This window comes from Accipiter gentilis, chromosome 2 (assembly GCF_929443795.1).
Source record: "Accipiter gentilis chromosome 2, bAccGen1.1, whole genome shotgun sequence".
NCBI classification, from domain to species: Eukaryota; Metazoa; Chordata; class Aves; order Accipitriformes; family Accipitridae; genus Astur; species Astur gentilis.
In genome coordinates this window covers 17,185,204-17,198,051 of record NC_064881.1, presented here as the reverse complement: position 1 = coordinate 17,198,051, position 12,848 = coordinate 17,185,204, and the positions used below count along the sequence as shown (strand labels likewise).

The 12,848-nt window shown below is 35.5% G+C and overlaps 1 protein-coding gene across 9 annotated transcripts in view; it reads right to left on the bottom strand.

Annotated features, from left to right (window-relative positions):
- CSPP1 (centrosome and spindle pole associated protein 1) overlaps window positions 1-12,848 on the bottom strand; it is a 66,759-nt gene that overhangs the window by 29,525 nt on the left and 24,386 nt on the right. For all 9 annotated transcript variants that reach the window (XM_049828558.1, XM_049828566.1, XM_049828576.1 and 6 more), the window contains 8 exons: window positions 11,082-11,183; window positions 9,987-10,069; window positions 8,177-8,270; window positions 7,152-7,209; window positions 4,009-4,181; window positions 2,780-2,898; window positions 1,050-1,128; window positions 651-771 (listed from right to left, as the gene is read on the bottom strand). In XM_049828558.1, the coding sequence (XP_049684515.1) occupies window positions 651-771; window positions 1,050-1,128; window positions 2,780-2,898; window positions 4,009-4,181; window positions 7,152-7,209; window positions 8,177-8,270; window positions 9,987-10,069; window positions 11,082-11,183 (829 nt within the window). The remainder of the gene's footprint in view (window positions 1-650; window positions 772-1,049; window positions 1,129-2,779; window positions 2,899-4,008; window positions 4,182-7,151; window positions 7,210-8,176; window positions 8,271-9,986; window positions 10,070-11,081; window positions 11,184-12,848) is intronic.

The window sequence follows — 12,848 nt, the reverse complement described above, 5'->3', positions numbered from 1 at the left end:
TGAACAAGATTCTAGCAAAACCTCTTCTGAAATAACATGTCTTATCACAGTCAAGTACAATTTATAAATATAAATGCCTACAAGGTGCAGCAGCAAAAGGCCACTAAAACGAATAGGGGACTAGGACATCTACTGGAAGACAGGAGACTCAAGAAAAAAGGAAGCTGAAAAAAGATAAGACACCACCTACAAACACAGTGGAAGTAAACATTAGGGAAGCTTTTGAATTAGTGGTGAAACAATCATGAAGAACTTACTGAAATTAAAATGTTCCTAATTATTATAGCAATAATGTTCAAAAGCAATCTTTCAATAGGAATATCAAAGCAATAGAAATCATTGCTTTTAAGATGCAGGTTCTTATGTTTATGAAAATAATTATGTGAAACTCCATGCCTGGAACTAATCTGTTTGGTGTCAGAGGCTCTGCCTCTGACAAAAAATTGAAGAGCTTATTGTCCACCTGAAGAGCTAAAATGAGCTAAAGCACGGTCAGAGGAATGAGAGGAAGGAAGTGATGAAGAGAGGGAGAGTTAAGAAAGCTTTTTACTTGTAAACTAAAGAAACGTCTTTGAAAGAGTACTACAGTTACAACCATAATATATTAAAAAGTAAAAGAAGAAACCATCAGAAGCTTTATCACTCAGTACCTGCTGTTGTAATTCTTGTTGATAAGACAATGTTGCCTCTTTGGAAGGCTTTGTTTTTTCTTCAGAAAATACTCCTATGCTTCTTTGTCTGTCTCCTGTATTCCTCTGTCCAATGTTACTTCTGAATTAGAAAACCACACATATAAAAGGAAAACATCATAGGGTCCAGAGGGGTTTAAAAAAAATAAAATAAAAATAAAATCCCTGCCTGAAATATTTAAGAGCTGTTGTTTTCCACAGCCTGACAGTTTATAATCTCAAACATTTTCATAAATCCATATAAAAACAGGAGTTCACACATTATTTCAAACGCGTATCCGCTGTTAGCAAAATACTCCCAACAGGAAAAGTGGATAAATACAGATAAAAACAAAGAATACGAATACAGCTAATACTTACACAGATTGCTCTACTGGGTCTTGGCCTAAAGGAGGATCCAGGTTAGGTGTGGGGTGCACTCCCATCATACCTGTACCATCTATACAGTAAAAAAAAATTACTATTTTAAATTTTGAATGCTCAGATATAAACATTTACCATTACTTAAAAGAACAGAACTCACTGCTCAAACTCTGTGACTGCAGAATTACAAACAGGACTCTCAACTTCTATAACAAACTTAGCTAATCCTTAATGCCCTCTAAAGCAAGAAACATAATGCCAAGGTATAAACCAATTTCTTAAATTCAACTAAATCCCTTTAAAATTTACAAATGTCTTCATTAACATATTCCACAATGAACTAACAAAAAGAAATAACTCGCTTAATGTAACACTTGTCCTCATGCTTTCCAAATGCATCCTCTATTGTGAGGAGAGCCCCATTGCCTCCTGCAGAAATGCAGTGTATTTGGCATCTGTACTCTTACTGAAATACGATCTGCAGAACTCTGCCACAGCAGGGCTTAAAATTACTGTGCATACTACTGCTTGTGTTCAAGACAGTAAGAGATGCATCTCTAAAACAACTTCACACTTTCAAATTTTAAGCACTAGCAATATTCCAACTTGTGACAACAAGCTTTAAGACAACCTAACTCTCACATGTGAATTTTAAGTATTAGTTTCTTTAATACTTGAAACTGTAAGCCACTTTACCCTACAGGGTATATTGATACAAAGGTTTAAAAAAAAAAAAAAGAGAGAAAAAACCCCACGTAACACTAAAATAAAACACAAACCCCACCACCACCAAACACCCCCCCTAGAAACCCCCAAACTTCTGTGAGTTGAAACTGTGCTCTGAAAATAAGATTACAAAGAAAAGGTAAAAAAGGTGCCTGGAACTTAAATAAAAATGAAAAATAAATTAAAAAAAAAACAAACAAAAACAACCTTTCTCAAATCATAAGCTATTTCAAGATGGGGAGAAATTTACACTGGAGAAAAAAAAAAAAGGAAACTAAAAACTTTTGCTCTTAAATCTCTAGTGTTCCTGAAATTCCACAGTGGATACAAATCTCATTCAAACCAACCAGTAAAAGAGTTATTATTGTAAATTTTTTTTCTCCTTTATTTTAACTTTTCTATAAAGGTAGCACAACTTTTTTTAAGTATTCTGTTTTTTCCTCTAAAAAAGCAAAAAAAGAAAAAATAAAAAAACAAACACCACACAATCCAGTCCCTCGCCACACACATGCATCACAGTTGTTTCACTCATGAAATCATCACGAAGCAGTCAAAGAGTAGAAATAAAAGTTAGTAAAACAAAAAAGTTTGATTACTTCATACAGTTCCTTTAAAAATATTTTAAATTATATTTGAAATTGTAACAACACCTAAACATGTAATCAATTATAATAGGATTTAAGCAATTTTAGAAAATAATGTTTTGATTATCAAAACCATAAAGATAATTATCTGGGAGGAGTAATGGCTAAGTAGCTGAGACTAGAGCTTGTTCAAGAGATGAACAAGACTTCTGGAAGCCATAGGCCCTTTTGCAATTGGAGAAAACTACTTCACCCAAAACCAGTATTGGAAAAAAAAGCCTACTCTTCATTCAATACACATCTAAGCAATGGGTTTAAATTACTGTTACTAGTTCTACATTATTCATCATTTAACTAGATTAAAAGCAATCATCTGAATCACTCTAACAACCAATCCACCTAAAATCATCAACTTACAATATGCAAGATTGGGATCCAAAGGATTCCTAACCCCGTAAAAGTAATATGCGTCATCATAAGGTGTTCTATAATTGTCTGTCAAAATTGGTGGTGGAGGCGGTGGCATCGGTGCAAGCCTTAAGGAAAAAAGCAACACAAGTTTTTGGTTTGTTGTACAACTGAAAAGAGATTATCAAAAGAAAGAAAAAAAAAAACCACCAAAAGAAAGAAAGAAAAAAAAAACCACCAAAAGAAAGAAAGAAAAAAAAAACACACCAAAAGAAAGAAAGAAAAAAAAAAAACACACCAAAAGAAAGAAAGAAAAAAAAAAACACACCAAAAGAAAGAAAGAAAAAAAAAAACACACCAAAAGAAAGAAAGAAAAAAAACACACCAAAAGAAAGAAAGAAAAAAAACACACCAAAAGAAAGAAAGAGAAAAAAAAACGCCAAAAGAAAAAGAATTCACTACATGGAAAAATTTAGATTTATTCAGCCCAAGACCTCTCAAGTTCCATGCAGGAACAAGATACAGTAAGTCTCAGTAGGGAATTAACCTTCCCTTAGGGAGTAGTACATGAACCCACACTATTCCAGAGATTTAAAGAACATAAACCAAGCACACCTTCTTTAACTTGTTCAGTTAATGATACTTACTGGTTACATCAGTAACAGTAAATAAAACAAGCCAAGGATTAGTCTCTGGTCAAAGGGCAAGTGGCACAGCACAGCTTCAGCCACATGCCTGAAGCTCCTTCTCTCTCCCTAAACAGTTTAGTCTCACAGTTTAGTGGAAGCTGTCCTTGCCTACACTGCATTCTTGAGCTTAGCCCTGAGACATGGCTTAATTGATAGGGGCCAAACTCATACTATACCAGCCTTCTAACAATATGGACACTGCTGGGCATATGCCCCAAGCATCCTCGCAACAAGGTTCAATATTACAGGCATGGACATCATTCCTACAGCACAACCCTTATTCTGCACAAACATCCTCTAAGAAAGAGCTGTCTTCATAGATAACCCAGCCTTCCCAGATTTTTCAAAAAAAACTGTGAAGAAATAGACAGTAGAAGTTTATTTCAGTGCAAAGTAGTTTAGTTTTCTGTTAATTGTCAAAATATTATTTCTACCTTCACTGGTTCCTTGGAGAAGGATTGATAGCACCACTGAGCTCTACCTTAGCAGTAATAACAGGCTTAACAACAATCTTATCTAATATGCAAAATTAACATGATGGTGAAGCACCTAGGAGCTGCTATTTCACCAAGAGTGCTGGCTAGCCCCCTGTGAAAGTCTTCATTCACTGGAGATGCTGAAGGGACGGGCACTGGAGTTTGGAAAGCCACCCTAGGCCTTTCAGGAGGTACTTTCTCTTCAGCAGCTCGTGCTGTCAAGCCAAACTGCTTCAATCTATTTGGCTGAAGAAAAAAATAGAAAAAGAGAGAGGAAAAAAGTAAAAACAGTTACCTTGTTATTACTAGGAAATATTCTGAACCTTCATTTAGGTCTCATTAAACACTTCAATGGGTCCCAACTAGCTGTTCAAATTTCTAGTAATTGCATTTTTTTTCTCCTGAGGAATCCTGGAAATCTAATACTACAAGGAAATCTAGCATATTTATCACAGATTTACAAAATCCAACCTCTACAGCAGGTTTCAGGAAGTACATGGTTCTAGTTATTGTCCAGAAAAAAAGAGAAGTGTTTCCACAGTTGCCTGTAGTACAGGTTATCTACAGCTGCCAGTTTCCTACACAAACAGTATTCTCATATTATGCATAGCAAAAGTTTCTGAAATCACTCCCCCCTGCCCCAAGATGAAAATAGCTCATAATCAGTAAGAACTAAAACCAACCACATACTGAGACTTTTTCCAATAAACATTTCCTTGCAAAACAATTTTTAAGTTTCTTTATTAAATTTTTCAACCACAACAACTACAAAATTTTAGTTTTGTTTGTTTTTTTTAAATAAACGTATCAAATGTTTATTGATAACTAGCAGCCTCAGAAGAAAAGCAAAGGCAACATGCAAATAATGCAAAGGCATGCAAGCCCATTTCAGAACTATCTTACCACACCCAGAAAGCCCTTGCACCAGCTGCTATGCGTTAGTATTTTAATGTTTGTTGAAATGAGTCAATATAATAGAAGACCAGAAAAAAAATTATACTTTTGTCTCAGTAAAACAGATTTTGTTTCTGAATTTACTGGTCCTAACATTGTAGTGCTTCAATTAACATGCAGTCAGACAAATACCAGCAACCAGCTAAATATTAAATATCTAACAGCAAACCATATACCCTACAATATAGAAGTATTTCAGCAAAATATTAAACGTTTACCTCCTCATCACTTAGCTGCAAGACAGTATATACAAGGCAGTTAGTACTCACCAATCATGAACTACAGCATTAAGATTAAAATTCTCAAAATCTAGTAGACATGCATATTTGTTTGTAACATTTAACTTCAAATTTCTAGACATGAATACATAATTAGATAATAGATATGAGCTACAGTAATTGAAAATTATAAAGCAGTCTACAGACTTTTTAACTTGTCTTTTCAAATCCAGTGTCTTGAGCAGGAGAACATTTAAAACAGCCTTTCTTACTAACAAGTTTAATGTGAACTGCTTCCAAAGTGCCCCAGATTTCAGCTCTGTAGCTAATTTCAAATGTGACTGTGATACTCAGTTCATCCTGGGGATTGTGTTATTTTAAACAAGAAGTATATACAACAGTCTACATTTATAGATTCTTAATCAGGCATTGCTATTTAACCAACCTGTAATTAATCAAAAAATCCACCTAATTAGAATCCCTCCCCAGGAGGCAATTTAAAGCTAACAGTGACTGAAGCTTAATGAACGTAGCAATTCTACTTAATTGAAGGCTTTCAGCTAAATTAACAGTTTTAAAACATTATACATGCCCTAGACTTGCTCTGGATATAATTTTGTTCCTAAAACAGGCACTTTTTAGTCTCTGAGATGCATAGCATATATAGAGTGCTGCAGCACAGCATGCTTCTGCCTAGTCAGCTTTGATTAGACAAAACTGTTTACACCGACCTTGAACCCTGCTGTGCCAAAAGAGCTGGCATCCTCTGCTCAGTTTTCTTCTTTTCCTGCCTGGCTCCCAGCTGTACACTCCATCCCTCTCCCTTTCACCATCTGAATTCCTGATCAGCCAACTGACCTCTCTAAGTCAACTAAAGCAGCAAAAAAAAGATTTAGATTTTTGCCAGCTAACCAAGCTGAATCAGTTCGCAGAAGGGATCAAACAAGCACCACAGATACTTTAAGCAGAGAAGGTAGGAACATGCAGCCAGACCACTCGTCAGTGTTCTCCCTCCCCATTTAGGAGTAAGAATTTTGATCCAGCTTCATTGCTTATCTACACGCATTCTCAGTCTCCTGCCTCACATGCTGACTAATAGCATCTTATAGCTATTCATTCATCTTCATTTTCTAAAAAATAAGAGCTCCTTTCACCTCTGCTGAACTCTCCAGAAATGGCACAAGTTTCTTTCTGTGTTGCACCCTCCCCCAAAAAACAGCACCCTGGTAACCAGTTAAATTAATAACCAGTTTATTCTTGCTTGAGAAAGTTACCCATCCTACATCTCCAACAGCAGATCTCTACTGCACCCAAGATACAATGGCTTCGGGCACTTAGCAAACACACATGCAAATCATACTTGTTCTGTGACAATCAGTCTGCTACTAACGTTACTAGTCCTGACAATCTACTGCTTCATACAGGCTAATCAAAATTCTTAGTACAATAATCACCTTACTAAGGAAGTGGAGACAGTAGTAACTCTGCATTAAGTCTTAAAAGCAACACAATGTTAAATATCTGGCTTTTTACAAAATCATTATAAAAATGTTTGTAATGCTGAACACTACATTTGATAGTTTAAAAAAGAATTACAAATTGGAAATTTAAAATTGCTACAATAAGATCAACTTGGCTGCAAAAGAACTGGATTTTTTTTTAATTGACAAAGAGCAAAAACTTCCTGCAGCATACTTTGCATTCCCAAAGAAAAGTTACTAATGCATGCATGTACAGGCTACCACTGGACACTAAGTATTTTTTCCATTATACTTTCTGCTTGTACAAAATTTCCACTTGGTTACAGCAAACAAAAATGTTCACTAACTTCCATGAAAATATCCTCCTCTTAAGCTGAAAGCATGTGTAATGAGTTACAGCCTTATCATCCTTGGCTTCAATTTTATACTATACTAATGCCCATTAGAAAAAAACACAACATTTATCATTCTGTAAAAGCCCTACAGAGTTTTGTGACTGGGCAACCACATGTACATGTAATAAAAAAAGTCTATATGGGTGAAAGAAAGTCCAAGCTCCTTACCTTCTTTTCTGGGTCTCGAGCTCCAGAAGCAGCAACTGAGAGCTCAAGTTCCTTCTCACTGTTTTTGTTTCAAAAAAGAAAAAAAAAAATAAAAATCAGAGAGCAGTAACAACTATACTCATTCTTTCAAAGCACAGACCTCACAACTCTGTAGTTAAAATAACTCTGAAAATACAGGGTAACAGAAGACATGATTTCACTTGATTTCTTCTGGGGCCAAGAAAGAAGGGCACTATATTATTTGTAAATAAACAGAATTCTCAAGAAGTATCTGGCTATCATCTAGGCAACATAATTCCAACTACCATAAAAGGACAAAGCACCACATTGCTTTTTACTACAATCTTTCAGGACATTTCTTAAAAATTGATCTTTATTCACATTACAACAAGAATTTTATAATAAACAAATTGAAATTAATGATTCAAAAGTACAGCAATAAGTACTATATTGTAATTTCAGGGCTGAGACTTCGTCAGCATGTACAATTTTTCATCGCAGTGAAACCATCAATAGTAACTTATTTCTAATTCCTTATCCCTTCACTAATATCACTGTGTGTTTTTATGTATCCATACTATCATTCAGCAGGCATCTACTAATAGGTAAGCAAGAAATTTATATTTTATTTTTCTGCATAAGCCGGATGGTCACGTGCTTTGAAAGTGAGAGGTCACTTTCCTAAATTGGAGGGCAAAACAAGATGCGTTTTCAACTTTGCAAAGTAATTAGACACTCCTCTATCAGCAAGAAGGATAACTTCAGTTAAAGCTTCTTTAACCTTAAGAAAGCAAAAATAATTTTTTTAAAATGAAAAAAAATTGCTTTTTCCTTTATTCCATTGAAAGCTGGTGAATTTGTTTATTAAAAACTAAAGCTCTCATGCCAATGAGTTTAACTGGATGCAATATTACCTAGCTAGCTGGAATTCCTTAGTTATGAAAATTATTCTTACCACATTGAATTAATAAAATTCCTTTAAATTTCAGCCATTATCTTTTAAAAATACTGTAACTTTCCATTACCGTCTCTTATTTCGCTGTTGCTCAGCCATCTGTTCTATTAGTTCTTGCCTGTATTTCTCTTTTTTCCTTTGGAGAAGTTCTCGGTCCTGACCACCTAATAGAAACGACCACACATTTGCATAAATGCTCCACAAAATACACAAAAGGTACTGGACAAAAACATCAGCTTTCAGTCAATTTAAAACATGAATCACAACAGAGTATATGATCTGGGAATGTGCATAAGAACACTGGATCTTTACTGAATGAAAAAAAAAATCTAGTTTTAATATCCAGTTTGTTTGGAGTATGATGATCAAAACTACTAAAATTTTCATTATCATTTTCCTAGTTTGCCTAGTTTTGTATAGTCAGGAAGCTACAAATTTCAAAGCTAACTGATACAACAGCATCTGAAAAAAGTTACTTAAATTTTATATTTTTTTCCTCTCTAATGCTCAACTAAGGAAGATACACTATAGCACTCCAAAACTATGAGGCACTGCTCTGGATAAAAATGAAAGTTAAATCTGAAGAGAGTCAAACCCACAGAAAGGAAAGCAAATTGCTCCACTTTTAGGATGGTTCCCATGACTACTAAGAATTAGCAAAGTATTGGCAGATATGTATATGTAAAAGGAAACAGTGATAACATCTCACATGGATTTTAAGGAATCCAAAAAACTTCCAACACAAAGTCACTGTGGATCTCCAGTGAAGTAGACCTGAACAATGAAGTGAAGGAAGCTGCAAAGTAACTTAAAAAACCCACAGCCAAAAAGCAAGTAACCAAATATCAACAACAAAAAAAACAACCCATGATGCACAACCAACTAGACTGACTGAATTTTTTATTCAATTATTGTGCTGGGACTGGGAAGTAACCAAAACATGCAAGATGACATCATAGTTTGTGACTTTGGGGGAGTCTGAAATCACTTCTCATTTCCAAAAATTTCAAGTTTTAATTTACTTAATCTTTATACAACAGTTCACAAATAGCCTTCTCCTAAGCAGGACTGCTAGGAATACAGATTCAAATCTTTGTGTACTCAAGTTACTACAAATGAGATGACTGAACAGAACAGAGAGACTGACCATTACAACACCACTGTTTTAATGCTGCCTTTAAACAGTTCCAAAAAATTGACCTGCCACTTACAGCACTGAAGACCAGGTAAGTTGAAATGTAAAAATAAACAGAAATTATTCTGACAACTCTTGGTCCAATTTTCCACAATTCAAACCTAGCTTGCTTTCAAAGGCTCCCATCTGAAGAACTACTACAGTTCTTTTATTCTTGCCTTGTAATTTTCTGAATTTAGCTAGGAATGCTATGTTTTCAACAGTATTTCTCTCTACTACACTCAATAATAACATTCCCTGCTAAATTTTATGGCTACATTTAAGCAGTAAGAGATGAGCAGAATCATTTGTTCTTGCACAAAGTTGTGAACGGTACCATTTCCCATATTTCTGCAATCAAAATTCAATACCAAGTCGTGTCTCTAACAATATTTCTCCAATACTTCATTTCGTAAAAAAACTAAATAATGTATCTGGGTCTTAAACTGTTAATGAAATCTAAGAAGCAGCTTGGGCTCTTCAAAATTAATTAGAAAGATTTTCCCCCTCCACCCCGTTACGTTAAAGGGGAAAAGAAACATGTTTTTCTTTTTTAATTTTCTCTATATAAACAATATTTATTTGCCAGTCTTGCAACCAGCACAAAGAAAAAGCTAATTTTTCTAGTTATTAATTATTGCCAAAGAAAAATAAAATATGCAAGGAAAGGCTAACTCAGTGTCACGAGTTAGGCTTCTATACATACCAAGAACAAGGCCTGTTCCATACATCATTTCAGCTGCAGACTTGGCCTGTTCATTAGCTGAAGAACTAATTTGTATCTGATTTCTGGCAAAGACAAAAAAGGAGATGGAGAGATCAAACTTGAGAATTTACTTGCAGTCTGTGTGAAACATGATAGATACACTTAAATCACTATGTGATACATTTATGACAAACAGCTTTGCTAAAATCCAAAGAAATATCACAAGCAAAAGAAGAAACCACCTGGCAAAAAGGCATCTGCTCACAGTTCTCATTTGCCTGCTGTTTCTGAAGCCATCAGAAACACTGACTCAGTTGAGCACTTCAACAATGTTGACAAACTGAGTGGTGCCAGTCAAGAGTTTATGTAAGGGCTTTACAAGGGTTCTGCTTCTGCTTCATCCACTTAGATCACTTCAGGACTTGCAAAACCAAGACAAGGGGGGTAAAAAAGGGAATTTTAAAACTACTATGAAAAAAGGATTCCACGTTTAGTCTAGAGAAGAGGAGGCTGAGGGGAAACCTTATAGCTCTCTACAACTACCTGAAGGGGGCTTGTAGTGAGGTGGGTGCTGGTCTCTTCTGTCAGGTGGCTGGAGATAGGATGAGAAGAAATGGCCTCAAGTTGTGGCAAGGGAGATTTAGGTTAGATATTAGGAAAAATTTCTTTACTGAGAGGGTTATCAGACATTGGAATAGGCTGCCCAGGGAAGCGGTTGAGTCACCATCCCTGGAGGTATTCAAAAAGCACGTAGACAGGGTACCCCGTAACATGGTTCAGTGGGCATGGATGATGGTTGGACTCGATGATCTTGAAGGTCTTTTCCAACCTAAATGATTCTATGATTCTATGGTTATTCTAATCATTAGAAGTCTTCAGCTGGAAAATAGGTGATCTACTGTTTCAGAAAGAAAACTAGCATGCAAGCTTCAACAGCTGTTCTCAAAGGAAACATATTTTTCTTGTTTTACTATATTCTAGCTGCAGGAAAACTATCAGTCATTTCAGACAACACACTAGGGATTTTAAATAAATATTTTCCTTTCACCATGATTTTGTAGTGCAATTATCGGAAAAATACACTGTATACCACACCTAGAATTTCCAGTTCTTGAGATCTGCTGCACACGTGCTCTCTCTTTTAATTCGTCTTCATAATCTGCAAGTAGATCTCTTCCTATTCCATCCAGATAGGGCCTTGAAGAAAGAGAAAATATTCAGCTATGCTTGCCTAAAAACATCCAATCTGAAATAGAAGATCCAGCAGTTCCATGCAAATGGATCCTCAGCATGACTGCACACTGGATGGCAGAACCAGTTCTGAAAATATCACACAAAATTTCTAGAAATAATTCACTTTGCTAGCATTGTCAAGGCAGCTGTCTGGAGTCTGAATTCCCAAGCCTGCTTTCATGTAACCTTTATCTACTGAGCCTGATTAAAAGTTTTGAGAGCTGAAAGAGCATTCAGCATTCACACTGCATTAATTGAAACAGATCTTGCTGCTCCTAATCCCCAGGAGCCAACAAAGTCTACAACAGATTTCGGCACACAGCTATTGGGCAAGTCTGGTGAAACAGTTAATTTCATATATGAAAAGCTTCTTTAATGACAACCTAACCTTCACTATGCACCTGATACCATTTAAAAGAGAGAGTTGACTTTTCGTCAAGATAAAAGACAGGTAACATGGTGAATACAAACATTCAGGAGCTAAAATGTGAATCATCTACATATGAAGTGAAGTAATATAATTGAAACTTCACATAATTCTAAAGATGCCAAAAATTGCATGGACACAAGGGAGCTTTCAGGAAAAGATCTGGGGTAGTTGAATTTACAGGCTTTTCCTGCCTTGCAAATTAACTACTCTTTAATGAGGACTTCAAGTTATCTTGATAAAATAAGGCAAGAATAGCTATTCAATGAAAAATAAAGTACCAAATAGATGCTAACAAAGTTATATATTTTCCAGAGCTGGACGAGTCATGGTCTTCCTATTAAGCAAACCAAAAAAAATACTAGGTAAACACAGAAAAAAAAACCCATCTTATTCTTTTATGTAAAAAGATCCACAGCTTTGCCCATCTCTGTAATTTAAATAAAAGCCAATAATCAAAGGCAAAAGGATGCAAGCAGATGATTAAACATTGATTTGGCATCTTAACAACTGACAAGAACAGCATGAAAGAACGACATCCATCCTCTTGGCATAACATGATCTTCTTTCATGATCAAGATCATCATTTTGATAACGATCAATTTGCTACTTACAAGGCTGGTCACGTAAGACTGAAACACAGTCAGGAAATAGAAAGCCTAGTCCAAAGTGTGATGAAAGGATGCAGGGAAGAAGCAAAGAAACAAACCTTGGGATCCAAGAGGCAACCTTTTCTGTAAAAAGCAGCAAGCTTAGCATGACAGATCCAGACATGTTGGCCCAATTCAATCAAGAAGCTGTTGTATCCTGTTTATAGGACAGACCTGGCTGCTGGGGATGGACTAAAGCATTCCACTCCTAAGAACCAAACATTTTGCACTTCCTCTCACTTTCCTGTCACCATTTCTATTTGCTGAAATATGCCACAGTCCTCGTGCCTCTGTTAAAACAGAAACCTTTCTGAAAAGTCCTGTTACAAACACCTCCAAACTAATAAAGCCCATTTAAAAACATAAAAATTTTAGTACAGCTAATAAAAATATTCCTCCTTACGAATTCAGTTTCTGTCACAAATCAAATGTATTCTGGAAAAGTTGACTTTGCCTGAAATGTAGAAAAAAAAAAAGCTAACTCTTCAGAAGCTGAGCTGTCAGTAACTAATAGATGTGTTTCTCCTTCTTGAAAAGAGACTGAATATAGTT